We start from the raw sequence: 24,393 nt of genomic DNA on the forward strand, positions 1-24,393 counted from the left end.
TAGCTTTGAGGTCTTTTTGTTACAGCAGCTCAATCTATACTCTCACTGATTCATAATCCTTGACTGTAGCAGGGTTAAGCCTCAAACTTCCCACCAGGAGATGATGCTGTGATTCTGTGCTGACTACACACACATTCAAGCCATCTTGAGTGCTTTCACGTTTTATTTTCAAGTATAAAGGCTTCATCGCAGAAGGAGGCCAGGGTCACAGGCAGTGGGCAAGGGGTCTGGAAGCCCAGGTGTAGGTGGATGTGCAGGCTAGCTGGCTCCCAGGTGCCACGGCCAGTCCTGTGGTACCCTGTCTGCACCTGGGACCCTCTTCTGGGTGCCAAGAGGCCGAGGTAGCTGTGAGAGGAGCTGGACATGGGGTGGAGGGGCGTGGGTTCACATGACCTCACAACACTGGCACGTCTTTTGCTTAGGGCCGCTTGCCTCTTCACCCTCGGTGGGCGCAGATGGCTCAGGCTGCTGGGCAGGCGCATAGGTGGGTACAGGGTGGGCACTGGGGTTGGCGCTGGGCCCCTCCCCCTGAAGCAGTGGCTGGCATTCGGTGGGCTGCTCTGGGGCTGGGGTCTCTGCCAGAAGGGGTGTGGCATCCCCCAAGGGGCCTTGGCCCTCAGCAGCGGTTTGGGGCTTCACTCCTTCCTCCTCCGGGGCTCCTACTGGCTTCTCCTGGGGCTGGGGTCCTTCCTCCTCTGGCCTTGTCTCCGTGTTAGCCTCAAGGGGAGGCCCTGCCTCATTCACCTCCTCTGCCTGGGATTCACTTCCTTCCCTGGACCCCTGTTGTTCTAGATTCAGATCTCCCTCGGTCCCTTGGGTCTTCTCTGTCTCCAATGATTCCTCACCTCCCCTTTTCTCTGCCTCCAGTGTCTCCTCCCCTCCCTTTCTCTCTGCCTCCAGTGTCTCCTCCCCTCCCTTTCTCTCTGCCTCCAGTGGTTCTTCGGTTGCCTCTGGCTCTTCCTCACCTCCTTTCTTCTCTACTCCCAATGGTTCTTCTACTTCCTCCTCCTCTGCCCCTCGCTTTTCCTCATCTCCTTCCTTCTCTGCCCTCAAATGTCCCTCAGCTTTTCTCTCTACGCCCAGTGGTTCCTCAACTCCTTCCCTCTCTGTTCCCAGCTTTTCTGCACCTCCTCTGCTCTCCAGCTCCAACTTCTTCTCTCCTCCTTTCCTCTCTACCACCGGCGACATCTCCGCTCCATCCCTCCCTGTCCCCGGCTTTTCCTCACTTCCTATTCCCATGGATTCTTCCGCTTTTCTCTTCTCTGCCTCCCAGGTCTCCTCGCCTCCTCCCGTCTCGGCCCCCTCGGCCCCCAGCGGGCTTTCATCTCCTCTCTCCCTCCCTGCCACCTCGGGCCCTTCCAACCCCTCCACCAGCAGCTCCTCCCAGTCTTCACTGAGGGTCACTCTCTCCACCCAAATGAAGGATCCCTCCTCTCCTCCAGAGCCTCCCTGCCCGTCACCCTCAGGGCTGCCCCGGGGCACATCTTCCCTTTCTATGGAAGCTGCTGTCTCTAATCTCTCCTGGAGCCTAGGCAAGCTGGTCTGCACGACCTCAGGGACTGTGCCTACCTCCCCCACCGCCTCTGCATCGCTGCCGCCCACCCCCTCCCAGACCACCTCCACGATGCCCCTCTCCTCCTTCACCCAGGCCGGGAGCTCCAGGCTACCAGCTCCCTTCCTGTCTCCAATGGCTTCCAGCACCACTTCCTCCACCTTAGCCTCCAGCTCGGGGCCTGTGGCCCCTGTGGCACAGTCGTCTGTGGCCCTCAGCCCTTCCCACACCACGCTCACTACGCCCCCTCCTTTGGCCTCGCCCACCTGCCCTTCAGATGGCACCGCCCTCTGACTTAGCCCCTGCTCTGGAGTGGGGATGGGGCTGGGGCATGGGCCGTTGGCTTCTGAGGAGTCCCCTGCTGCCCTGGGGACCTGCCTCGGGGCTGGCAGAAACCCCATGACATCCTCCCTGGGCTCAGAGGGGGACTCTGGAGGCGTGCCCACTAGTCCGGCTGGCAGGGAGGCTCTCTTGTTCAGATCAGTCTGGCCTGGGGGAGTCAGAGGACAAAAGAGAAGACGGTTAAGATGGAACAAAAGGACTGCCATCCACACTCCCCTTGAGTCACCCTCTCACACCCAGGCTCTGGGGTGACCTGACCCCCAGACCTAGGGGCTCCCACACTTACCTACAGAAACTGCCTCGACAATGGACTGGGAGAGAGGACGGTGACCCTGCAGAGATGGCAGAGACATGGTCAGGCTGGCCCTCATCCCCACCTCCAGCCTCCCTGCATGCTAGGCTCCCACCCCACCACCCCCAGATACCCTCAATGGCTCTCTATTACCTTCAGGATCAAACTCCACACTGTACCTCTGCCTTCCTCATCTATCTTATTGCCCTATGTTCCAGGGCCTTGCACACAGTAGGTGCTTAAACAATACTGCATTCCCATAGCCAATCTGTATTAGGGGCCTACTTTGCCAATTACTGGTTACCATGGACAAGGAACACTTAAGCCTTTTGTTTTTGGCACTTACATTCCAATCAACATAAATACAAATTAATTTTTTTTTTTTTGAGATGGAGTCTTGCTGTGTCGCCCAGGCTGGAGTGCAGTGGCATAATCTCGGCTCACTGCAACCTCTGCCTCCTGGTTTCAAGCGATTTCCCTGTCTTAGCCTCCCTAGTAGCTGGGACTACAGGCGCCTGCCAGCATGCCCAGCTACTTTTTGTTTTTTTGAGACAGAGTCTCACTCTGTCACCCAGGGTGAAGTGCAGTGGTGTGATCTCAGCTCACTGCAACCTCTGTCTCCAGGGTTCAAGTGATTCTCCTGCCTCAACCTCCCCAGTAGCTGGGACTACAGGGACACACCACCATACCGAGCTAATTTTTGTGTTTTTAGTAGAGACGGGGTTTCACCATGTTGGCCAGGCTGGTCTCCAATTCCTAACCTTAAGTGATCCGCCCACCTCGGCCTCCCAAAGTGCTGGGATTACAGGTGGGAGCCACCATTCCCGGCCTATACTGTTGTTATTCCCATTTTAGAGATGGGGAAACTAAGGCTTGGGAAAGGAAATTGACCTGCCAAGACCACAGAGCAAAGTAAAAGTGGGAAGCGGATCTGAATGCAGACCTAGTGGTCAGGCTGCCCTTGGAGAAAGGTGCATTCCTGATTCCATGTCCTGCTTTGAGGCCTGCTGGCCACACCCCCCCATCCCACTCCCCAGATCACCCCCCTCACCTGTCTGCGCCAGCTGGGCCTGCCTGAGGGCTTGTGCTGGGCACCTGTGGAAGCACTTTGCAACAGCTGCAGCTGGGACTGGAGTCTGAAGAAGAGAGAGGGCTGCTAGGAGCTGGGCCCCCACACTCCTTGGGCTCCTAGGCTCAAGCTACCACCTCCTTGGAATGTGCCCAGGATCTCGATCTCACCCAGCTGGGGCAGGGTTCGGGCAGAGATAGCAGGTCTCCACTCACGTGAACAAACTGTCTTCCAGGTTCCGGATTCGGGCCTGAGCCTGGCCCTCGGGTGACTGGGGGTCCTTCGAGGTGGGGTCTTCAGATGGCTCTGGCACTGCAGCTGCCCCATCCATTAGCCAACGTTCCCGGAGAGACTTCCTCTGGGCAGGGGAAGGGAGTTGGGGCTGGGCATATAGACTACCCCGGTCCATGTAAAGTCCCCTCCCGACCTCTGCAGGCTGGGCAGGTATCTTATCACCTTCTCACAACCACTTAGATGCGACACACATCAGGCTGGGATACATGGCCACAGTGCCCCCCAACGCTGCAAGTGGGCAGACATCCCTTGTTCCAAACCCTTCCAAAATGAAACGGGCACTTCCAAAATGAAATCAATGTCCCTCCCTACTGGCCCCTCCCTACCCCAAAGCTGGACTTCAGCTCCTCTCCATCTCCCCCAAATTGGGACAAACAGCATCACTGTCCCAGACTTTTCCCCAAATGGAACAAATGTCCCCATGACCACCTCACTTCGTCCCTGTCCCTCCCAGGCTGGGAAAGACATCCCCCGCCCCGGCCAAGCTGGAACCAACGCCCCCAACTGCCCGCTCCCCCCCAAAATTGGACAGAGGCTCCTATCGTCCCCCAAACCGACTCGCACAGACACCCCCCACTTCATTCCCCAGGCTAGGCAGGCGCCCCTGCCCGCCCCCAACCTTGAGACGCTCCACGCGGAGTTTCTCCTCCTCCAGCTCCCGGCGCGCGGCGCGGATCTCTTCCTGCAGCCGCCGCTTCTCCTGCGCACAGAGGACCCGGAGCTGCCCGCCGGCCGGGCGCGGCCTCCACCACCTCCTCTTCCCTCCCTTTCCCCTCCCTCCTCCGCGGGGCTCCCCGGAGCTCCCGGGGCTCCCGAGGCAGCGAGCCCGGCGGGGGCGGCCCAGCACGGGTCTGCACCCAGGGCGGGGAGGGGGCTGCGGAGGCGCTGACTCAGCGGCGGGCGGAGGGTGGGGGGGCGGGGCGGGGGCGGGGCCGGCCGCGCCCGGGATGCTGCGGAGGCCTCGCCCGCGCCCAATGGGGGTCTGTGGATGGGGGGGTGTAGAGGGTAGGGCCTTGGGACAGCTATCGGGGGAGGGGCAGAGCTGGGGAGCTCCGAGATACGAGGTTAAGAGAAATGGGGATCAAAGGGAGGGTGCGGCTGGATGCGGTGGCTCACGCCTGTAATCCCGGGACTTTGGGAGGCCGAGGCGGACAGATCGCTTGAGGTCAGGAGTTCTAGCCTACCCTGGCCAACATGGTGAAAACCCGGCTCTACTAAAAATACAAAAATTAGCTGGGCGTGGTGGCGCGCGCCTGTAATCCCAGCTACCGGGGAGGCTGAGGCGGGAGAATCTCTTGAACCCGGGAGGCGGAGGTTGCAGTGAGCGGAGATCGCGCCACTGCACTCCAGCCTGGGCGACAGAGCGAGACTCCGTCTCAAAAAAAGAAAAAAGGAGGGGAGGGTGCTAGTGAGATGGGGGGTCCGAAATGGGGATGCAGCCATGGGAGCCCAGAGTAATGGAGTGTAGACATGGAATCTAGAGAGATGGGGTGCAGAGGTGGGGGTGCAGAGAGATGGGGTACAGAAGTGGGGTACAGTGAGATGGGGTACAGAAGTGGGGTGCAGATAGCTGGGGTATAGAAGTTGAGTTTGGAGAGATAGGGTACAGAAGTGGGATATAGAGAGATAGGGTGCAGGGAGATGGGGTTCCATAGATGGGGAATAAAAAGGAGCGTGCCAGTGAGATGGGGATCCAAAATGGGGGTGCAGCCATGGGGGTCCAGCGAGATGGGGTGCAGAGATGGGGATCAAAAGAAGGATGCTAGTGAGTAGTGAGATGGGAGTGCAGCCACGGGGTCCAGAAATACTGAGGTGTAGAGGTGGGGATCAGGGAGATGGGATACAGAGATAGGGGTCAGAAATATGGGGTACAGAGGTGGAGGTATGGATAGATGGGGTATGTAAGTGGGTGCGGAAAGTTGGGGTTCAGGGAGATGGAGGAGGGAAGGATGCAGGACAGAGATAGGATCAGAGTTACCACTCTGATGGTAACCAGACCCAGAGATGCGGGAGTCCAGAGAGACCAGGAAGTCAGGGATGAAAGTTCCCAAGGAAGGACTGTCAGGATGGGGGCTCCGAGGTAGGGAGATTTGAGAGATAGCGGTCTGATAAACGGCGGTCCGAGAGATGCGGCTCAGGCATGGGGTTTTTGGGAGGCTGAGGTTCAGGAATGAGGCATAGACGATGCAGACTCTGGAAGTGTGGGAGCCACAAGTCCCCATTCTGAGGGTGGTAGTGACCAGACAGGAACTGGGGGGCAGAGAGGGCTGAGAATTGGTGTGGGGAGCCCTGGGCGGGGCTGGAGCTGAGGGCGCTCTCCGCAGAGATGACGGAGAGAGGAGGAGGGAGCATGGGGGAAAGTTTGGGGATGCCCAGGGCGCGGGGAGGGCGTCACTTACAGCGATTACTTCTAGCCGCTGCCGGTAGAGGGAGCTCTCCGCCATGGGCCTGTTGGGAGAGGGCAGGGGCTTCGAGGGGCTCCCAGAGACCGCACCCGTCTTGAACACCCCTCTCTTGGCCAAGATCCCTGAGCAGTAGGGAAATTGCCCCGAGCCCAGCACTTTGCCTCTGTTTCCCCTTTGCACCTGGGAAGAGTCTGGGCGGGGAGCGAGGGTCTTGGGAGGGGAACTGAGCAGTGACCATGACTGGTGAGGCTAAAGCCCTTCCTAAATCTGGCTTTGCCTCTCTCAGCCTCAGTTTCCTCATCTGTAAGATGGGTAGGAATAGCTTGACCACCCTGTCCTCGCCACCCCCGATCTCAGAGGACCCTTGCAAGGAGCTATTCATGCAGGGAAAAGCTTAGGATACAGTGCTACAAAAATTGTCCCATTGTTTATGAATAATCATAATTTATATAATTCCATGATGAATAATATGTATGATTAATTATAATAACCATCTCCAGTCTGACGTGCAGAAACTCTCAAATGCCACCAGGCCCCTAACAGGCTGTGTGCCTCTTTCTCTTCCCAGTCCCACGCCCTCTCTGGACCTCAGCTCCTACCCAGAATTTCTCAAGCGCTGAGGGGGTAAGCGAGTCTGTGGCCCTCCCACTGTTGCCATGGTAACTCCAGAGCTGCCTCCTCCACTTGCTAACCCCCCTCCCTGGGGACAAGGATCACTGGGTTACTCTGCCTAGGACTGGACTCTGAGCTGGGAGGAGGGGGACTTGCCATTTAAGGTTTAACTCGAGATTCCCCTGTCGTTGTCTTCCTCAAAACATCTCTACTTCTCAGCCTCCAGAGTGGCCTCTGGACCCACTTACGCTCCCCCTGGAAGCTGGAGGGTGACTGTCATACTGCAAGATGATTAGGGGGCAGTCAGTGTCACACCAACCTTATCAACACAGACATGCATTGGGCACCCCTGCCTATGTCGCTATGTTGACCATGTGTCACAGGCCAGTATCTAGAAAGCGATGTCTCTGCCTGTCATCTCCACCACCCGGCATGGACGGGCGCTGATCAAACCCTCAAACATTTATTAATTTGAACAGTCACCCTACTGGGTAAGCCTCATTGCCCGAACTCCAGCTAGGACCTCCCAGATCTTCTGCGGCCACAACGTGAAGGCATAATAGCACTTATAGTGCTATATATATGATATATATATATATACTATATATAGCATATAGTGTTCTAAGTGCCCTATGGGGTTTCCGCTGGGTTCCCACAGCCACCTCTGCCTCCCCCTCCCTGCCTCTATCATGACACAGTGGAGTCAACTCTTTGCTGAGTTGACATTCCAGCTAAGAACAAAATCAACCAACCATTAGCTAGCCCATAACACATGCCAGGTGCAATGTAATTCATTGAATCCTCCCAACGACTCTAGGAGGTAAGCTATATGAATGTGTCCATTTTATGGATGGGAAAACTGAGGTTCTGAGAAGTGGCAGCAGTGTCCAAGGTCATGGAGCCAAGATCAGAACTTGAAGCTGTCAGATCCAAAATACTGAGAACACAGCTGGTGAGGGGGCGGGGGTGCAGGTCTAGGAACCCCCATCAAGGTAGGTAAGAGATCAGCCTGGAGACCCTGAATGCTGTTTGGGGCCAGGAATTGAAGTCATGCTCTTTTTTTTTTTTTTTTTGAGTTGGAGTCTCGCTCTGTCGCCCAGGCTGGAGTGCAATGGCTCAATCTCAGCTCACTGCAACCTCCGCTTCCTGGGTTCAAGCGATTCTCCTGCCTCAGCCTCCTGAGTAGCTGAGATTACAGGCGTGCACCACCAAGCCCGGCTAATTTTTGTATTTCTAGTACAGACGGGGTTTCACCATACTGGCCAGGCTGGTCTCGAACTCCTGACCTCAAGTGATCTGCCCACCTCGGCCTCCCAAATTGCTGGGATTACAGGCGTGAGCCACCGTGCCCGGCCACGAAGTCATGCTTTGCAAGATATCCCAAAGGAAGCCCAGATTCTGTGCTTATAGGTTTGCTCCTGGGGGAGGGCTGAAGTCCCGTGGTCTCATGTACCACCCCCAAGATATAATCTCCCTGCCTCTTCCTTGCTGGGGGGGATCAGGTTCCCATTGCTAAGCAACCAGGTTTGTAGTTGGTGAATAATGCAATGGAGGACCTACAAGGGTGAGGAACCGAACTGGGGTCCCTAGTGTGGGGGGAAGCCCCTTTTCCAAAACTCTTTCCAAACCTCTGAAGCCCCCTCTACCCTTTTAACCTTAAAAAGCTCTCACCCCTCAGCTGTGAAAAGACTTCACACACCCCATTCCGTCTTGCTTATCTCTAACTAACTCTGGAAGAACAACGTAGGCAGCCCGGGCTTCTGGCCACCCGCAAGAGTTGGTGGCCATTTCATGAAGGAGGTCATCCTTGCAATGTTGCCATTGTCTTTCTCAGGCTGGGAGCTTTTAACTTCTGTTGGATCTCAAGCCTTTTCTCCCACCTTGGACACTGAGGGGGTGATTCTAGAGGCAAAACGTGGAACCCAGTGACCCTGACCTTCCCCACTGCCCGCACCACAGCAATAGCCCCACCCCCTGGCTGGACTTTGGGTTCTCAGCCCTGGCAGCGGAAAATCCCCGAAGAGGAAAGGGCAGGGGGAGCCTATATCTCTCTCCCACCCCATGACTCTTTAAGGAAGGGTGACATTGACGAGCCTATGGGGTTGGCTGGCCACCCCCTCCACTCCCCAGGTCCCCTTAGGAGAGGCCAGTGGAGCTCCCGGCTCCCAGACAAGGCCAGCATCCCCCATGAGCCCCTCCCAAGGCCCTGCCCACCAGCCCCCTGACCTCCCAGACACTTACATGGGTGTGGCCAGAGACCACACCTGGCTCTGCAGGGCCATCTCTGCCCAGAAGTTCACTTTCTGGTCTCCGAGTTCTGGACCCACCACCCACTTGCCTGAAGGTGCCCCGGAGGCTGTGACTTGGCTGCCTGGAGTGGGGGGGGGGTGCTGCGGGCGGGCACCGGGAGAGCTGGTCCAGCGGGTTTGGGCCAGGGAGGCGGGAGGCACACCAAAGAGGGGGGCTGGGGGCTGGAGGGCAGTTCTGGGGAGGTACTATCAGCTGTCCTGATAAATTATTCACCAGCCTCTGGCCTCTTTGTTGCACTCAGCTGCCTCCCGGAAAACACGCTTTCACACACGCGTGGTCAAGCATGGGGGTGAGAGTACTGAGTCGCTGACTCCCCCTGCCACCAGAGAATGGCATTTCTACTTGGCACCCCAATCATCTTGAGTCTGACTGCCGGCCAAGACTCACCCACACGAGAGCACCATTGCATAGCACACAGGCTGGAGACTGTTTTATTTTTTTAGAGATGGGGGTCTTACTCTGTTGCCCAGGCTGAAATGCAGTAGTGCGATCATAGCTCACTGCAGTTTCAGACTCCGGGGCTTAAACAATCCTCACGCCTTGGCTTCTCAAAGTGCTGGGAGTACAGGCATGAGCCACCACACCTGGCAGATAACATTTTTTAAAATTATTTTTTGAGGCCAGGCGCAGTGGTGCATGCGTGTAATCCCAGCACTTTGGGAGGCCCAGGTGGGTGGATCACCTGAGGGCGGAGTTCAAGACCGATCTGACCAACATGGTGAAACCCCGTCTCTGCTAAATACAAAAAAAAAACTTAGCCGGGCATGGTGGTGCATGCCGGTAACCTCAGCTACTTGGGAGGCTGAGGCAGAAGAATCACTTGAACCCAGGAGGCAGAGGTTGCAGTTAGCCAAGATCGCACCATTGCACTCCAGCCTGGGCAACAAGAGCAAAACGCTGTCTAAAAAAAAAGATTACTTTTTGAGCCGGGCACGGTGGCTCACGCCTGTAATCCCAGCACTTTGGGAGGCCGAGGTGGGCGGATCACGAGGTCAGGAGTTTGAGACCAGCCTGGCCAACATGGAGAAAGCCTGCCTCTGCTAAAAATACAAATTAGCCAGGTGTGGTAGCACACCTGTAGTCCTAGCTACTCGGGAGGCTGAGGCAGGAGAATTGCTTGTACCCAGGAGGTGGAGATTGCAGGGAGCTGAGATCGTGCCACTGCACTCCAGCCTGGGTGACGGAGTGAGACTCCATCTGAAAAAAAAAATTACTTTTTGATCGTGGTAAAATACACATAACAAAATTTACCATTAGTGGCATTTAGTATGTTCACAATATTATGTAATCCTCACCACTGTCGGGTTCAGAATATTTTCATCCACCCAAAAGGAAGCGGTCACTACTCATTCCCCTGCCTCCCGTCCCTGGCAACCACCAATCTGTGTCCATCTCTATGGATTTGCCTATTCTGGAATTTTTTTTTTTTTTTTTTTTTTTTTTTTTAGACGGAGCCTCACTCTATTGCCCAGGCTAGAGTGCAATGGCACAATGTTGGCTCACTGCAACCTCCATCTGCTGGGTTCAAGCAATTTTCCTGCCTCAGCCTCCCAAGTAGCTAGGATTACAGGCACCCGCCATCATGCCCAGCTAATTTTTGTATTCTTGTAGAGACAGGGTTTCACCATGTTGGCCAGGCTGGTCTCGAACTCCTGACCTCAGGTGATCCATCCTCCTTGGCCTCCCAAAGTGCTGGGATTACAGGCGTGAGTCACCGTGCCTGGACTATTCTGGATAGTTCTATAAAAATGGACTCACAGGCTGGGTGTGGTGGCTCACACCTGTAATCCCAGCACTTTGGGAAGCTGAGGTGAGTGGATCACCTGAGGTCGGGAGTTCGAGACCAGCCTGACCAACGTGGAGAAACCCTATCTCTGCTAAAAATACAAAAATTAGCCAGGCGTGGTGGTGCATACCTGTAATCTCAGCTACCTGGGAGGCTGAGGCAGGAGAATCACTTGAACCCAGGAGGTAGAGGTTGCGATGAGCCGAGATCACGCCATTGCACTCCAGCCCGGGCAACTCAGTCTTAAAAAAAAAAAAGACTCACACACTATGCGGCCTTTTGTGTTTGGCTTCTTTCACTCAGCATCACGTTTTAAAATTTCATCCATGTAGCGTGTATTTATTGTTCCTTAATTCCTTTTTTTTTTTTTGAGACAGAGTCTCGCTCTGTCACCCCGGCTGGAGTGCAGTGGTGTGATCTCGGCTCACCGCAAGCTCCGCCTTCCGGGTTCACACCATTCTCCTGCCTCAGCCTCCCGAGTAGCTGGGACTACAGGTGCCCGCCAACACGCCCGGCTAATTTTTGTATTTTTAGTAGAGACGGGGTTTCACTGTGTTAGCCAGGATGGTCTCGATCTCCTGACCTCGTGATCCACCCGCCTCGGCCTCCCAAAGTGCTGGGATTACAGGCATGAGCCACTGTGCCCAGCCCCCTTAATTCCTTTTTTATGGCTGAATAATATTTCATCATATGACTATACTATATTTTGCTGATCCATTTATCCATTGATGGACATTTGAATTATTTCCACCTTTTGGAGGAAATAAAATATTCTATTTATTATTTATTTATTTATTTTAGACAGTCTCACTGTGTCGCCCAGGCTGGACTGGAGTGCAGTGGTGCGATCTTGGCTCACTGCAACCTCTGCCCCCAAGGTTCAAGTGATTCTCCTGCCTCAGACTCCTGAGTAGCTGGGATTACACGCATGCACCACCAGGCCTGGCTAATTTTTGTGTTTTTAGTAGAGGCGGGGTTTCACCATATTGGCCAAGCTGGTCTTGAATTCCTGACCTCAAGTGATCCGCCCCCCAAAGTGCTGGGATTACAGACATGAGCCACCACGTCCAGCCCATTTAATTGTTTGTAGATTGATTTTATAACTGTCAAATATTTAGATGTTGGAGCCAGGCATGGTGGCTCATGCCTGTAATTCCAACTACTCAGGAGGCGGAGGCAGGAGGATTGCTTAAGCCCAGGAGGTTGAGGCTGCAGTGACTGCACTCCAGCCTAGGTGTCAGAGCAAAACCCTATCTCAAATAATAATAATAATAAGACATTATTCTAGGCATGGGGGCATTGGGTATAGAGATGAACTAGACAACCAGAAAATGCTATTATGCAGCTCCCTTTCTTGTATGGGAAGAGAGACAGATAATACACAAATAGAAAGAAATATAAAAGCAATTGGTGCCGGGCCTGGTGGCTCATGCCTGTAATCCCAGCACTTTGGGAGTCCGAGCAGGCAAATCACCTGAGGTCAGGAGTTCAAGACCAGCCTATCCAACATGGCGAAACCCCCGACTCTACTAAAAATACAAAAAATTAGCCGGCCATGCACCTGTAATCCCAGCAACTCAGGAGGCTGAGATAGGAGAATCGCTTGAACCTGGGAGGTGGAAGTTGCAGTGAGCCGAGATGGCGCTACTGCACTCCAGCCTGGGCAACAAAGCAAGACTCCTTCTCAAAAAAAAAATAATAACAATAAAAAGAAGGCTGGGGCCAGGCGCAGTGGCTCACGCCTGTAATCCCAGCACTTTGGGAGGCCGAGGCGGGCAGATCACGAGGTCAGGAGATCGAGACCATCCTGGCTAACATGGTGAAATCCTGTCTCTACTAAAAAATACAAAAAAAAAAAAAAAAAAAAAAAATCCAGGCGTGGTGACAGGCGCCTGTAGTCCCAGCTACACGGGAGGCTGAGGCAGAAGAATGGCATGAACCCGGGAGGTGGAGCTTGCAGTGAGCTGAGATCGTGCTACTGCACTCCAGGCTGGGCGACAGAGCGAGACTCCCTCTCAAAAAAAGAAGAAGAAGAAGGCTGGGCGCGGTGGCTCATGCCTGTAATCCCAGCACTTCGGGAGGCCGAGGTGGGTGGATCATCAGGTCAGGAGTTCAAGACCAGCCTGGCCAACATGGTGAAACCCCGCCTCCACTAAAAATAGAAAAATAAGCCAGCCGCGGTGGTGCGCACCAGTAATCCCAGCTACTCGGGAGGCTGTGGCAGAAGAATTGCTTGAATCCTGGAGGCAGAGGTTGCAGTGAGCCAAGATCGTGCCACTGAACTCCAGCCTGGTTGGCAGAGTGAGACTTTTTGTCAAAAATAAAATAAAATTTAAAAAAATAAAAATAAAAGCAATTGGTGGCAACCGCAATTGGGGGTGAGTTATTGAGAATACCTGGAATGGGGCTAAAGAAGGAGTGCTGTTGTAGGCTGGGTTATCAGAGACCACTTCCCTGAAGAAGTGACATTTGAGGTGAGACCTGAATAGAGGAACCAGCCATGTGACTGTCATTTCAAGCAGAGAAAACAGCAGTGCAAAGACCCTGAGGTGGGGAAGCAGTTGGGGGAGGGGTTAAGGGAAGTACAAAGCTGAAATGAAGTGACACAACGGGACAGTTTGAAAAGATGTTACCTGAGAAGTGGGCAGAGCCTGCTGAGGCAAGGTAGAGAATTCGTATTTTTATTCTAAATTTGGTGGGAGCCTTTGTTTTATTTTTATTATTATTATTATTTAAGAGATGGTGTCTCAGTATGTTGTCCAGGCTGTTCTTGAACTTAGGCTCAAGCGATCCTCCCGCCTCAGCCTCCAGGGTAGCTAGGATCATGAGCAAGCTACTGTGCGTGGCTTGATGGGAACCTTTGAGAGGGAGGAGGTGGCTGGAACAAGGATGGAGAGAAGTGGATGAATCCACAATCTGTTTGGAGGCGGAGTCAAGAGAGTTTGCTGATGAATTGGAGGGTGGCTAAAGGAAAGAAATTAAGGCTGACTCCTGGGGTACTTTTTGGCACAAAAAACTGAATGGGTGAAATTGACACACATGGTGAGGAGGAGTAGGGTTGGAAAAACCAAGAATGTGGTTTTGGAAGTGTTCAGTCTGAAATGTCTATCAGACCTGAGACTGCCAGACATGAGCCCAAAGCCTAGGGGAGCAGTCAGAGTTAGAGACAGAAATTTGGGAGACATCAGCATAAAGATTATTTATATAACATATGATATAATATATATCATATGTTATATATATTACATATAATATATAATAAATATATAATATATAATAAATATATAATATATAATAAATATATAATATATAATAAATATATAATATATTATAAATATATAATATATTATAATTATATAATTATAATATATTATAAATATATTATAAATATATAATTATAATATATTATAATTATATAATTATAATATATTATAAATATATAAATTATAATATATAAATATATAATATATTATAAATATATGATATATAATATATAAATATATAATATATAATATATTATAAATATATAATATATATATTATTATATCATAATATCATATAATATATATTATATTTAATATAATATATATTATATATCATATAATATATATTATATTATATATTATATTATATGATATATAATATAATATATAATATGTAATATACTATATATCATATGTCCTACATGATATATCATATATATGTCCTACATGATATATCATATATATGTCCTACATGATATATCATATATATGTCCTACATGATATATCATATTATATATAATATGTAATATAATATATATTATATTATACATTATATATTATATATTATATATTACATATTATATATAATATGTTATATATTATATATTATATATTATATATCATATATGACATGTTATATATATTATATATTATATATTTATAATATATTAGATATATAATACATAATATATAATATACATTATATATAATATATATTATATAATATATATTATATTATATATTATATATTATATAATATATTATATATTATATATTATATATTATATATTATATATTATATTATATAATATATAATATAATATATATTATATTTTATATAATATATTATATATAATATATATTTTATATAATACATATATTATATATATTATATGTAATATATAATATATAATATAATACATATAAAATATATTATATATGTTATTATACATATATTGTATATTATATGTACTATATATTATACATATATAGTATATTATATGTACAATATATATTATACATATATAGTATATATATTATACAATATAACATAAATATATAAATATATAAATATATTTATATATTTATATAATATTTATATATTTATATATTATGTATAAATATATATTATGTAGTGTATAATATATATTATATAATATATAATAGATAATATGTGATATATATTATATAATATATAGTATATATTATATAATTTGTGATATATAATATATAATATATAATATGTGTTATATATTATATATATATTAGAAGTGGAGTCTCGCCACTTGCCATGTTGCCCAGGTTGGTCTCAAACTTCTTGCCTCAAGTGATCCTCCTGCCACAGCCTCCCAAAGCACTGGGATTACAGGCGTGAGCCACTGCACCCAGTGTAGATTTTTTTTTTTGAGACTGAGTCTCACTCTATCACCCAGGATGGAGTGCAGTGGCACGATCTCGGCTCACTGCAACCTCCGCCTCACAGGTTCAAGAGATTCTCCTGCCTCAGCCTCCTGAGTAGCAGGCCCACGCCATCATGCCCACCTAAATTTTTTTGTATTTTTAGTAGAGATGTGGTTCCACCATGTTGGCCAGGGTGGTCTCGAACTCCTGACCTCAAGTGATCCACCACCTCCGCCTCCCAAAGTTCTGAGATTACAGGTTTGAGCCACTGTGCCCAGCCCAGCCTAGATGTTTAAAACATGAGATTGAAATTTGTCAGAGCCTGAGTCCGGACAGGAAAGATTGTGCACTTGAGGCTGGTGGCAGTGGCTCACACCTGTAATCCTAGCACTTTGGGAGGCCAAGGCGAGTAGATCATGAGGTTAGGAGTTCAAGACCAGCCTGGCCAAGATGGTGAAACCCTGTCTGTACTAAAAATACAAAATTAGCTGGGCGTGGTGGTGGGTGCCTGTAATCCCAGCTACTCGGGAGGCTGAGGCAGAGAATTGCTTGAACCCAGGAGGTGGAGGTTGCAGTGACCCAAGATCGTGCCACTGCACTCCAGCCTGGACGACAGAACAAGACTCCTTCTCAAAAAAAAAAAAAGGCTGGGCGCAGTGGCTCATGCCTGTAATCCCAGCACTCTGGGAGGCTGAGGCAGGAGGATCACCTGAGGTAATGAGTTCAAGACCAGCCTGGCCATGGTAAAACCCCGTCTCTACTAAAAATACAAAAAATTAGGTGGGCGTGCTGGCACATGCCTGTAATCCCAGGTACTTGGGAGGCTGAGGCAGGAGAATCACTTGAACCCCGAGAGGCAAAGGTTTCAGTGAACCGAGAACGCACCATTGCACTCCAGCCTGGGCAACAAGAGCAAAACTCGGTCTCAAAAAAGAAAAGATTGTGCACTTGAACACAGTGGTTGATGAGAACTTAATAAAGACTCAGATTATAAAGCTGGAGGAGAAACCATCAAGGCACAGTACAGACATCCTGGGTTAGCAACGCCTGGGAGCTGTGACCACCTCTTTGCCCTGGAGAGAGCTGTGTAGAGCTACTGCCTGTAGCAGAGGGATGTCACCAATGGGGCTTGGAGGGAGGGGACATGGGATAAACTTTTTTTTTTTTTTTTTTGAGACAGAGTCTTGCTCTGTCGCCCAGGCTGGAGTGCAATGGTGTGATCTCAGCTCACTACAACCTCCATCTCCCAGGTTCAAGCAATTCTCCTGCCTCAGCCTCCCAAGTAGCTGGGATTACAGGTGCCCGCCACCATGCCCAGCTAATTTTTAGTATTTTTAGTAGAAATGGGTTTTCGCCATGTTGGCCAGGCTGGTCTCGAACTCCTGACCTCAGGTGATCCACCTGCCTCGGCCTCTCAAAGCGCTGGGATTACAGGCATGAGCCACTGCGCCTGGCCAACTTTTTTTTTTTTTTTTTTTTTTTTGAGACAGAGTCTTACTCTGTTGCTCAGGCTAGAGTGCAGTGGTGTGATCACAGCTCACTGCAGCCTTGACTTCCCTGGGCTCAGGTGATCCTCCCACCTCAGCCTCCTGAGTAGCTGGGACTGTAGGCACACACCACCAACATGCTGCTAATTTTTGCATTTTTTTGTAGAGATGGGGTCTCACTAAGTTGCCCAGGCTGGTCTTGAACTCCTGGGGCTCAAGCCATCTGCCCGCCTCAGCCTCCCAAAGTGTTGGGATTACAGGTGTGAACCACCGTGCCCAGCTAAACATCTTTTTTTAGTGTTATTTTATTTATTTATTTATTTAGAGACAGGGTCTTTCTCTATCACCCAGGCTGGAGTGTATTGGCATTATTATAGCTCACTGCGGCCTCAAACTCCTAGGCTCAAATGATCCTCCCACCTCAGCCTCCCAAGTACCTGGGCTTACAGACACAAACCACCATACCCAGCTAATTTTAAAAGATGTCTTTCCTTCCTTCCTTCCTTCTTTCCTTCCTTCTTTCCCTCCCTCCCTTTCTCTCTCTCTCTCTCTCTCCCTCCCTCCCTCCCTCTCTCTCTCTCTCTCTCTTTCTTTCTTTCTTTCTTTCTTTAGAGACAGGGTCTCCCTATATTACTCAGGCTGGTTTCAAGCAATCCTCCTGCCTCGGCCTCCCAAAGTGTTAAAATTACAGGTGTGAGCCACCGTGCCTGGCTGGGATAAACACCTTAGCTTCACTCTCCTCTCTTTCATCAGGTGACCCCAAGGAAGCCAGAGGGGAAGGAAGGTGAAAGAGAAGTCTGAGAAGGGGTGCTTGTGAAGTGGAAGGAAATCAGGAGGGGGTGGTGTGCCCAAAGACCAAGGAGCTAATGAAGAGGAGGACAGGGAATGAAGTCAGTGATTGAATCTGCCAAACGGACATCATAGGTGCCCTTGTCAGAAAAAGCTCCCAGAAGCCGGGTGCGGTGGCTCATACCTGTAATCCCAGCACTTTGGGAGGCTGAGGCGGGCAGATCATGAGGTCAGGAGTTCGAGACAAGGCTGGCCAACATGCTGAAACCCCGTCTCTACTAAAACAACAAAAAAATTAGCTGGGTGTGGTGGCACACGCCTGTAATCCCAGCTACTCCAGAGGCTGAAGCAGGAGAATGGCTTGAACTCGGGAGGCGGAGGTTGCAGTGAGCCAAGATCACGCCACTGCACTCCAGCCTGGGCGACAGAGTGAGACTTCGTCTCAAAAAAGAAAAAGAAAAAAATGTTCCCGGGAATGGGGGCCAAGAACCCAGCCCAGTTGGCATGGCTGGAGGAAGGACCAGGAGATGATACAGTGGGGAAGGTGCTATAGAGACAACTTTTTCCCAGAAGTATACAGCTTATTTATTTATTTATTTATTTATCTATTTATTTATTTATTTTGAGACAGAGTTTTGCTCTTGCTGCCTAGGCTAGAGTGCAGTGGCACGATCTTGGCTCACTGTAACCTCCACCTCCCAGGTTCAAGTGATTCTCCCACCTTAGCTTCCCGAGTAGCTGGGATTACAGGCGCCCACCACCAGGCCTGGCTAATTTTTTTTTGTATTTTTAGTAGAGACGGGGTTTGGCCATGCTGGCCAGGCTGGTTTCGAACTCCTGACCTCAGGTGATCCTCCCGCCTCGGCCTCCCGAAGTACTGGCATCAGGGGCATGAGCCTCCGTGCCCGGCCGGTAACTGTATTTTTCCTTCTGGTCACCCCAGAATGGTGGGGTTGGGGGTAGGTTCTGGGAAGAGTCTGCTTCCATTAGGGGGAAAGTGGAAAATGTCCCTAGGGGAGGGTGGCCCGCGCAAGGGCATCGATCCTGCCCTTGAACCGCATGATCCGGCCCCAGCTGCTCTCTCCCCCTACCCTGGACGCCTCTTGTTTCCTGTCTGGGCCTCCCCAGGCGCCCGGGCCCAAGGTGACCGCCTTTCAACTGCAACCGCTGAGCTGCGCCCGGGGTGCGCTGTGTCCGTCTCTCCCTCCTCCCTCAATCCGGGAGTGCCCTTGGCCGCGGACACCTCCCGGATTTTTCCGGGAGGAGAGGGGAAGCCGCTTCTCGGCTTGGCGGGAGGGCAGTGGAGCGCGTCTGGGAACCTCGCTGAGCCCAGGCATTAGTAGGGAGACCCCAGCGCGCAGTAAGGCGGCTCCTGGCGCCCCCTCGGGCCGGAGCTGTGCGCTGCAAGGCTGGATCGGAGGGAGGGCCCAGGGGCCTGAGTCGCTGCCTGCCGGCTGGCACGACTGAGCGGGGCTGCCCGGGTCCCGAAAAGACGGCTTCGGGGGACACCTCACCAAGGGGCTAGTGGTTCAGAACCCCAGTCCGACGCGCTACTGGGCCCAGTCTCCGGGACGATGACGGGGACATGGCTCTGAAAAAGTGCCAGGGTGCGCTCAGTAGAACCCAGCACCCAGAATGGCCCCCCAGAGAGCGAGGCCGGGTCTAGGGAAGCCCTCTTCCAAGAAGTCCTGTGCCCTGAGGTGACTGGGCGCGCTAGTTGCTGAAACTGAGTGCCCCACCGAGGCGCCCCTGTCCCGAGGGCGGGGCCAGGGCGGGGCGGGAGTCCTCCTGGCAGGTGCCGGGGGCGGTGCCCGGCCCTGCCCCCGGGGGCCGTTCCTGGAGGCCAGAGGCGGGTCAGAGAAGCGGCTGGTGCGGGCGACGCCTTGGAACCCACGGGCCGCCACTGCCGCCACAGGTGCCTCAGTGCCCTCTGTCCTCGCTCTGGGAATCAAAACCCCGGTTGGGAACTGAGGCTTCCGAACTGCTTCCAACCCTGGACACCAAGGCCCCCACCGGCCGGAGAACGAAACCCTGGGGTCGTCTGAAGAAGGGAGCCAGGAGTCCCCAGGGCCAGACAGCGAAGCCCCAGAGCTGCTGCGGAGCTGAACACCGAGGTCCTCAAGCCCTCCGCAAAGGACGTGCAGATCCTGGAGCAAGAGAGCGAAGTCCTCGAGCCATCAGTCGAGCAGGACGCAGAGAGCCCCGGGCTGTCCACAGCTGCGGGCTTTGAGAGTCTTGAGCCAGGCAGAGACGACCCTGGGCCGTCCGAAGCGCAAAGGGCAGAGGTCCAGGGGCAGCGTCCCCCTCCAGGCCCTAAGACCTCCTCCTCAAGGTCAGGCTCGGAAGCCCCCACTTGCGTTTTCCGCCGTGCCCCGAGGCTCTCCAGCGTCCCCCGGAGGAGCAGTTCATGGAGACGCCCATTGAGCGCGAAATCCGCCGCAGCTGCGAACGCGAGGAGAGCCTGCGCAGGAGCCGGGGCCTGAGCCCGGGCCGCGCAGGCCGTGAACTCGTCGAGCTGCGCGTGCGGCCGGTGCTCAACCTGCCGGGTCCTGGCCCGGCGCTCCCGCGCGCCCTGGAGCGGGCGCGGGCGGGCGCGCAGATGCAGCGGGACATCGAGCGGGAGGCCCACCGGCAGGCGGCGCTGGCGCGCCCCGCGGCCCCCGAGCCGCGCGCCCGGTCGCCGCCGCAGCCGCTGGGCGAACTCAAGCGCTTCTTCGAGGCCGCGGCAGGGAGCGGCTCCTCGGCGGGGGCGGGGGACGGCGCGGGCCCGCAGAGCCTGCCAGAGCCTGGGGGATGGCCGCGCTCTGCCGTGCAGGGCGGGTGCCTGGTGCTGGGCAGCGCCCCGCCGCCTTTCACTCCGTCACTGCTGGAGCAGGAGGTGCGCGCGGTGCGCGAGCGCGAGCAGGAACTGCAGCGCCAGCGGCGCAGCGTCTATGGCACCGCGGAGTTGAAGGAGCCTACGCCGAGCCTCACCGGTAAGCCGCGGGCGTAGCAACGCCGGGGACCCCCAGGGTTCCAGCCGCCCCCACCGATTGCCCAACTTCAATGGCCCCTCCTGTGGCCCTCCGATTCTCGGGGTCGCTCCCTCCAAGCTCCCAGACTCCCTCTCAACTTTGTCTCTTGCCTACCACTTCTGGAGCTCCATTACTCGCTGTGATCCACCCCTCCACCGGGAGTGATGGACTCTCTGATCCACACCACCCAGGCTGCGCGGGGGTGGGGGCATTCCAGATGTCTTCCTTTTTGTCGGGTTCCAGGGAACCCTGACTGGGTTCTGGCACTCCTGGGTCCTCCCTCTGAATTTTCGGGCTCCTGCTTCTCCATTCTGGGTTCACCTCCCTCCTCCCTCGGGTTCCTGGGTGCCTGGAGTTGAATGGAGGCTTTCATGGGGAGGCGGAGGGTGAACGCCTGTGTGTGTTTAAGGGGTGCGGCCGGCCTCTTTCATCCTGGCTGCCGCCAGCTGGTGAGCTGAGCGCCCCTTCCCCCGCAGCGAGCAGGGGCGACGGAAAGTTGGCGGTGATCTGGCCCCCCCGCAGAAAGGTCTCGGAGAACGGCCTGGAGCAGGTGGGAGCCCCCTTACCCGTGTGCCTGTAGCGCTTGTCGGTCCCCCCACCCCTCCGGTGCCAGGACGCTGGGTGGGGAAAGGTGCATCCCCCCTGGAGGGCCACTCTGGTCAGAACTCAGTCTGGGACGCATCCCCGGGGTGAAGAGGAGACGGTGGTCTTGGGGCCCAAACCGCCACCCTGAGCCTGGATGCAGTGCGCAGGTCCCTGAGGCCGGCCTTCCTTCTGGCCCTCTGTCCCCAGGAGGAGCGCAAACCTTGAGGTTTGAAAAGCCTGGGACCCCCGGCCGGAAGTAACGTACGCGTCAGAGGAACAGGGCGGCGGGCGTCTAGCATTAGGCCTGGAGAAGGGTCGGCCCTCTGCATTAGGGAAGATGAAATCGACTTGCCTTTGTGAAATTGACCAGCCCCCTCTATAAAACTTACAGTCCCCCATTGGGAAACTGACCACCACCCACAACTCCGCCAGTGAAACTGCCCAGCCCTTCTCTGCCTAATTGCAAACTGAACTACCCTCTCCCTTGACTGTTAAGAGGGCCGGAGTTACTGCCTTGATTGCCCCACTCCCCCCACCCCCAATAAAGCCTCTTCTTTCAGGGCACTGCAGCCTGTTTTTTTCTGGGTCCTCTTCGTCTGGGGTGGGGCGGGAGCACGGCGGGCCGAGGGAGGCCCGAGAAAACCCCAAGAGGTGAGGGCCGGAATGCAGGAATGCGCCCTTACCGCCCTGTTCTGGGGCTGCCCGCCTCCCCCAGCACGGCCCGACAAGGCCTGGCCCAGGTCTTACCGCCCCCTGGCGGCCCGGGCGCAAAATGTGGCGCGCGGACCGAGTTCACACCCTCGTTTCCAGGCTTCCTTGTCAACATTTATTGGTGCCAGCGGTGTGCCCTGCGCTGGGCACTGGCCAGACAGTGGTGATAAGAGGCTGTTCCTACCCTGGGAACGTAAACAATAGCTACTAAAAAAAGAGGTGGTGAGGGTTCAGGCTTCTCAACATTATTAGTTCCCAATGATCACCATTCTTCTTGACCTCATGGGTCTTCACTATGAAAGGACCATTCGTGGTGTTGGGTCAAGAGTTTCTGCTTTCCAAAAGCATCCGTGGCCGGGCGCGGTGGCTCACGCCTGTAATCCCAGCACTTTGGGAGGCCGAGGTGGGTGGATCACTTGAGGCCAGGAATTCGAGACGAGCCTGGCCAACACGGTGAAACCCCATCTCTACTAAAAATACAAAATATTAGCCGGGCGTGGTGGTGCATGTCTGTAATCCAGCTACTCAGGAGGCTGAGGCATGAGAATCACTTGAACCGGGGAGGCGGAGGTTGCAGTGAGCCAAGAACGGGCCACTGCACTCCAGCCTGGGTGACACAGTGAGACTCTGCCTCAAAAAAATAAAAAAGGCAACTGAAACCTAGCTTTTAAGAGAGAAATCTGCATTTTTATGATTGTGACTATTTGGGAAAAACTTTTTTTTTGAGACAGTTTCGCTCTGTCACCCATGCTGGAGTGCAGTGGTGCGATCTCAGCGCACTACAACCTCTGCCTCCTGGGCTCAAGCAATTCTCCTGCCTCAGCCTCCCGAGTAGCTGGGATTACAGATGCACATCACCACACCGGCTAATTTATTGTATTTTTAGTAGAGATGGGTTTTCACCATGTTGTCCAGGCTGGTCTTGAACTCCTGGCCTCAAGTGATCTGCCGGCCTCAGCCTCCCAGTTTTTTCTAGGCACCCTGCCTAGAAAAGGAGAGGAGAGGAAGGAAGTGCGAGAGGAGAGGAAGGAAGGAAGGTGGCAAGCAACACCTGTTTGCAATAGGGCCTGTGGCTTGTCAATTTGCAAGCTCTGGTTAATTTCTGTCCCCTGGATGGGGGTTCAAGAGGGTGGGTGAACATGCTAAATTGTCTCTAAAACTGTATCTACGCAGTTAACATTCTGGGACTAGTTTTACAGTGTCTTAGAAGTGCACTGAGGGCCGGGCGCAGTGCCTCATGCCTGTAATCCCAGCACTTTGGGAGGCCGAAGCAGGCAGATCACGAGGTCAGGAGATCGAGACCATCCTGGCTAATATGGTGAAACCCCATCTCTACTAAAAATACCAAAAAAAAAAAAAAAAAAAATTAGCCGGGCGTGGTGGTGGGCGCCTATAGTCCCAGCTACTCAGGAGGCTGAGGCAGGAGAATGGCGTGAACCCGCTAGGTGGAGGTTGCAATGAGCCGAGATTGCGCCACTGCACTCTAGCCTGGGTGACAGAACAAGACTCCGTATTAAAAAAAAAAAAAGAAAAGAAAAGAAAAAGAAGTGCACTGAGGACCAGACACGGTGGCTCATGCCTATAATTCTAGCATTTTGGGAGGCCAAGGCAGGAGGATTGCTTGATCCCAGTAGTTCAAGACCAGCTTGGGCAACACAGGGAGACCCTGCCCCACCCCCGACCCCATCTCTACAAAAAATTAACCGGGTGTGGTGGCATGTGCCTGTGGTCCCAGCTACTCTGGAAGCTTAGCAGGAGATCGCCTGAGCCTGGGAGGTTGAGGCTACAGTGAGCTATGATTGAGCCACTGCACTCCAGCCTGGGTGAGAGTGAGATCTGTAACCTAAGAAAAAACAACAACAAAAAAAATTCACTAAGACCAGAAAAGGGGAGACCCAGGAAGTTTAAATTTAAAAATGTTTTCAATTTTGGAGACAAGGTCTTGTTCTGTCACGCAGGCTGCGGTGCAGTGGCATGATCACAGCTCACTGTAACCTTGATCTCCTGGGCTCAAGTGATCCTCCTGCCTCAGCCTCCTGAGTAGCTGGGACTACAGGTGTGAACCACCACACCCAACCCAGGAACATTTTAGAATCGCTGTTTCAACTCTTGGCTCTTGAGATCATGTCACTGCACTCCAGCCTGGGTGACAGAGCGAAACTCTGTCTTAAACAAAAACAAATTCTTGGCTCTGTCCAACTCTGTCTCTTGTATAGAGCCATCAAATGTCTAGTGAAATCCATATGCATAAAATACAGAGAGGTCACGCTGATACAAGGCTGCACCCAAGAGCAGCTCAGCCCTTGAAGGGCTCATCAGCTGATCCTATCCTCAGCCCAGTGACCCCATCCTCAGCATACTTCACTGTGACTGTGGGAGCTATGTAGAGAAAGGCGGAGAGAGCCTGGGAAGGTGGGAAATGGAAACACCTAGAGGCTGTTCTTAATTTCCAGCAGGGGAGCCAAGAACTAAGTATGTCAT

The 24,393-nt window shown here is 52.5% G+C and overlaps 2 protein-coding genes across 3 annotated transcripts; one reads left to right on the forward strand and one right to left on the reverse strand.

The window, feature by feature from the left end:
• Positions 1-120: 120 nt before the first annotated feature.
• Positions 121-4,455, reverse strand: PALM3 (paralemmin 3). The gene is made up of 5 exons (XM_024236948.3): positions 4,169-4,455; positions 3,471-3,613; positions 3,238-3,322; positions 2,181-2,226; positions 121-2,042 (listed from the first exon to the last, which is right to left on the reverse strand). Exons 2-5 carry the CDS (start codon positions 3,584-3,586, stop codon positions 385-387), a joined length of 1,905 nt encoding a protein of 634 aa, XP_024092716.2. The 5' UTR covers positions 3,587-3,613; positions 4,169-4,455; the 3' UTR covers positions 121-384.
• Positions 4,456-19,285: 14,830 nt separating this feature from the next.
• MISP3 (MISP family member 3) lies at positions 19,286-21,765 on the forward strand. 2 transcript variants are annotated; one of them, XM_024237042.3, is made up of 3 exons: positions 19,286-20,577; positions 21,093-21,166; positions 21,409-21,765. In XM_024237042.3, the coding sequence occupies exons 1-3, from the start codon at positions 20,010-20,012 to the stop codon at positions 21,424-21,426; spliced, it is 660 nt and encodes a 219-aa protein (XP_024092810.3). In that variant the 5' UTR covers positions 19,286-20,009; the 3' UTR covers positions 21,427-21,765. The 2 variants fall into 2 exon arrangements, 1 of the variants encoding a protein (XP_024092810.3); XR_010138419.1 differs by having other exon boundaries at positions 19,859-20,577; positions 21,026-21,166.
• The last annotated feature ends 2,628 nt before the right edge of the window (positions 21,766-24,393 follow it).

Source organism: Pongo abelii, chromosome 20 (genome assembly GCF_028885655.2).
Source record: "Pongo abelii isolate AG06213 chromosome 20, NHGRI_mPonAbe1-v2.0_pri, whole genome shotgun sequence".
Taxonomy (NCBI): domain Eukaryota; kingdom Metazoa; phylum Chordata; class Mammalia; order Primates; family Hominidae; genus Pongo; species Pongo abelii.

Excerpts from the sequence above, each read along its gene's own strand:
- MISP3 (XM_024237042.3), top strand. The coding sequence starts at position 20,010 with ATGGAGACGCCCATTGAGCGCGAAATCCGCCGCAGCTGCGAACGCGAG. Across the intron at positions 20,578-21,092 it reads GCCTACGCCGAGCCTCACCG|CGAGCAGGGGCGACGGAAAG; the intron begins GTAAGCCGCGGG and ends CTTCCCCCGCAG.
- PALM3 (XM_024236948.3), bottom strand. The coding sequence starts at position 3,586 with ATGGATGGGGCAGCTGCAGTGCCAGAGCCATCTGAAGACCCCACCTCG. Across the intron at positions 3,323-3,470 it reads CTGGAAGACAGTTTGTTCAC|ACTCCAGTCCCAGCTGCAGC; the intron begins GTGAGTGGAGAC and ends TCTCTTCTTCAG. Across the intron at positions 2,227-3,237 it reads GGCCCAGCTGGCGCAGACAG|GGTCACCGTCCTCTCTCCCA; the intron begins GTGAGGGGGGTG and ends CCATCTCTGCAG.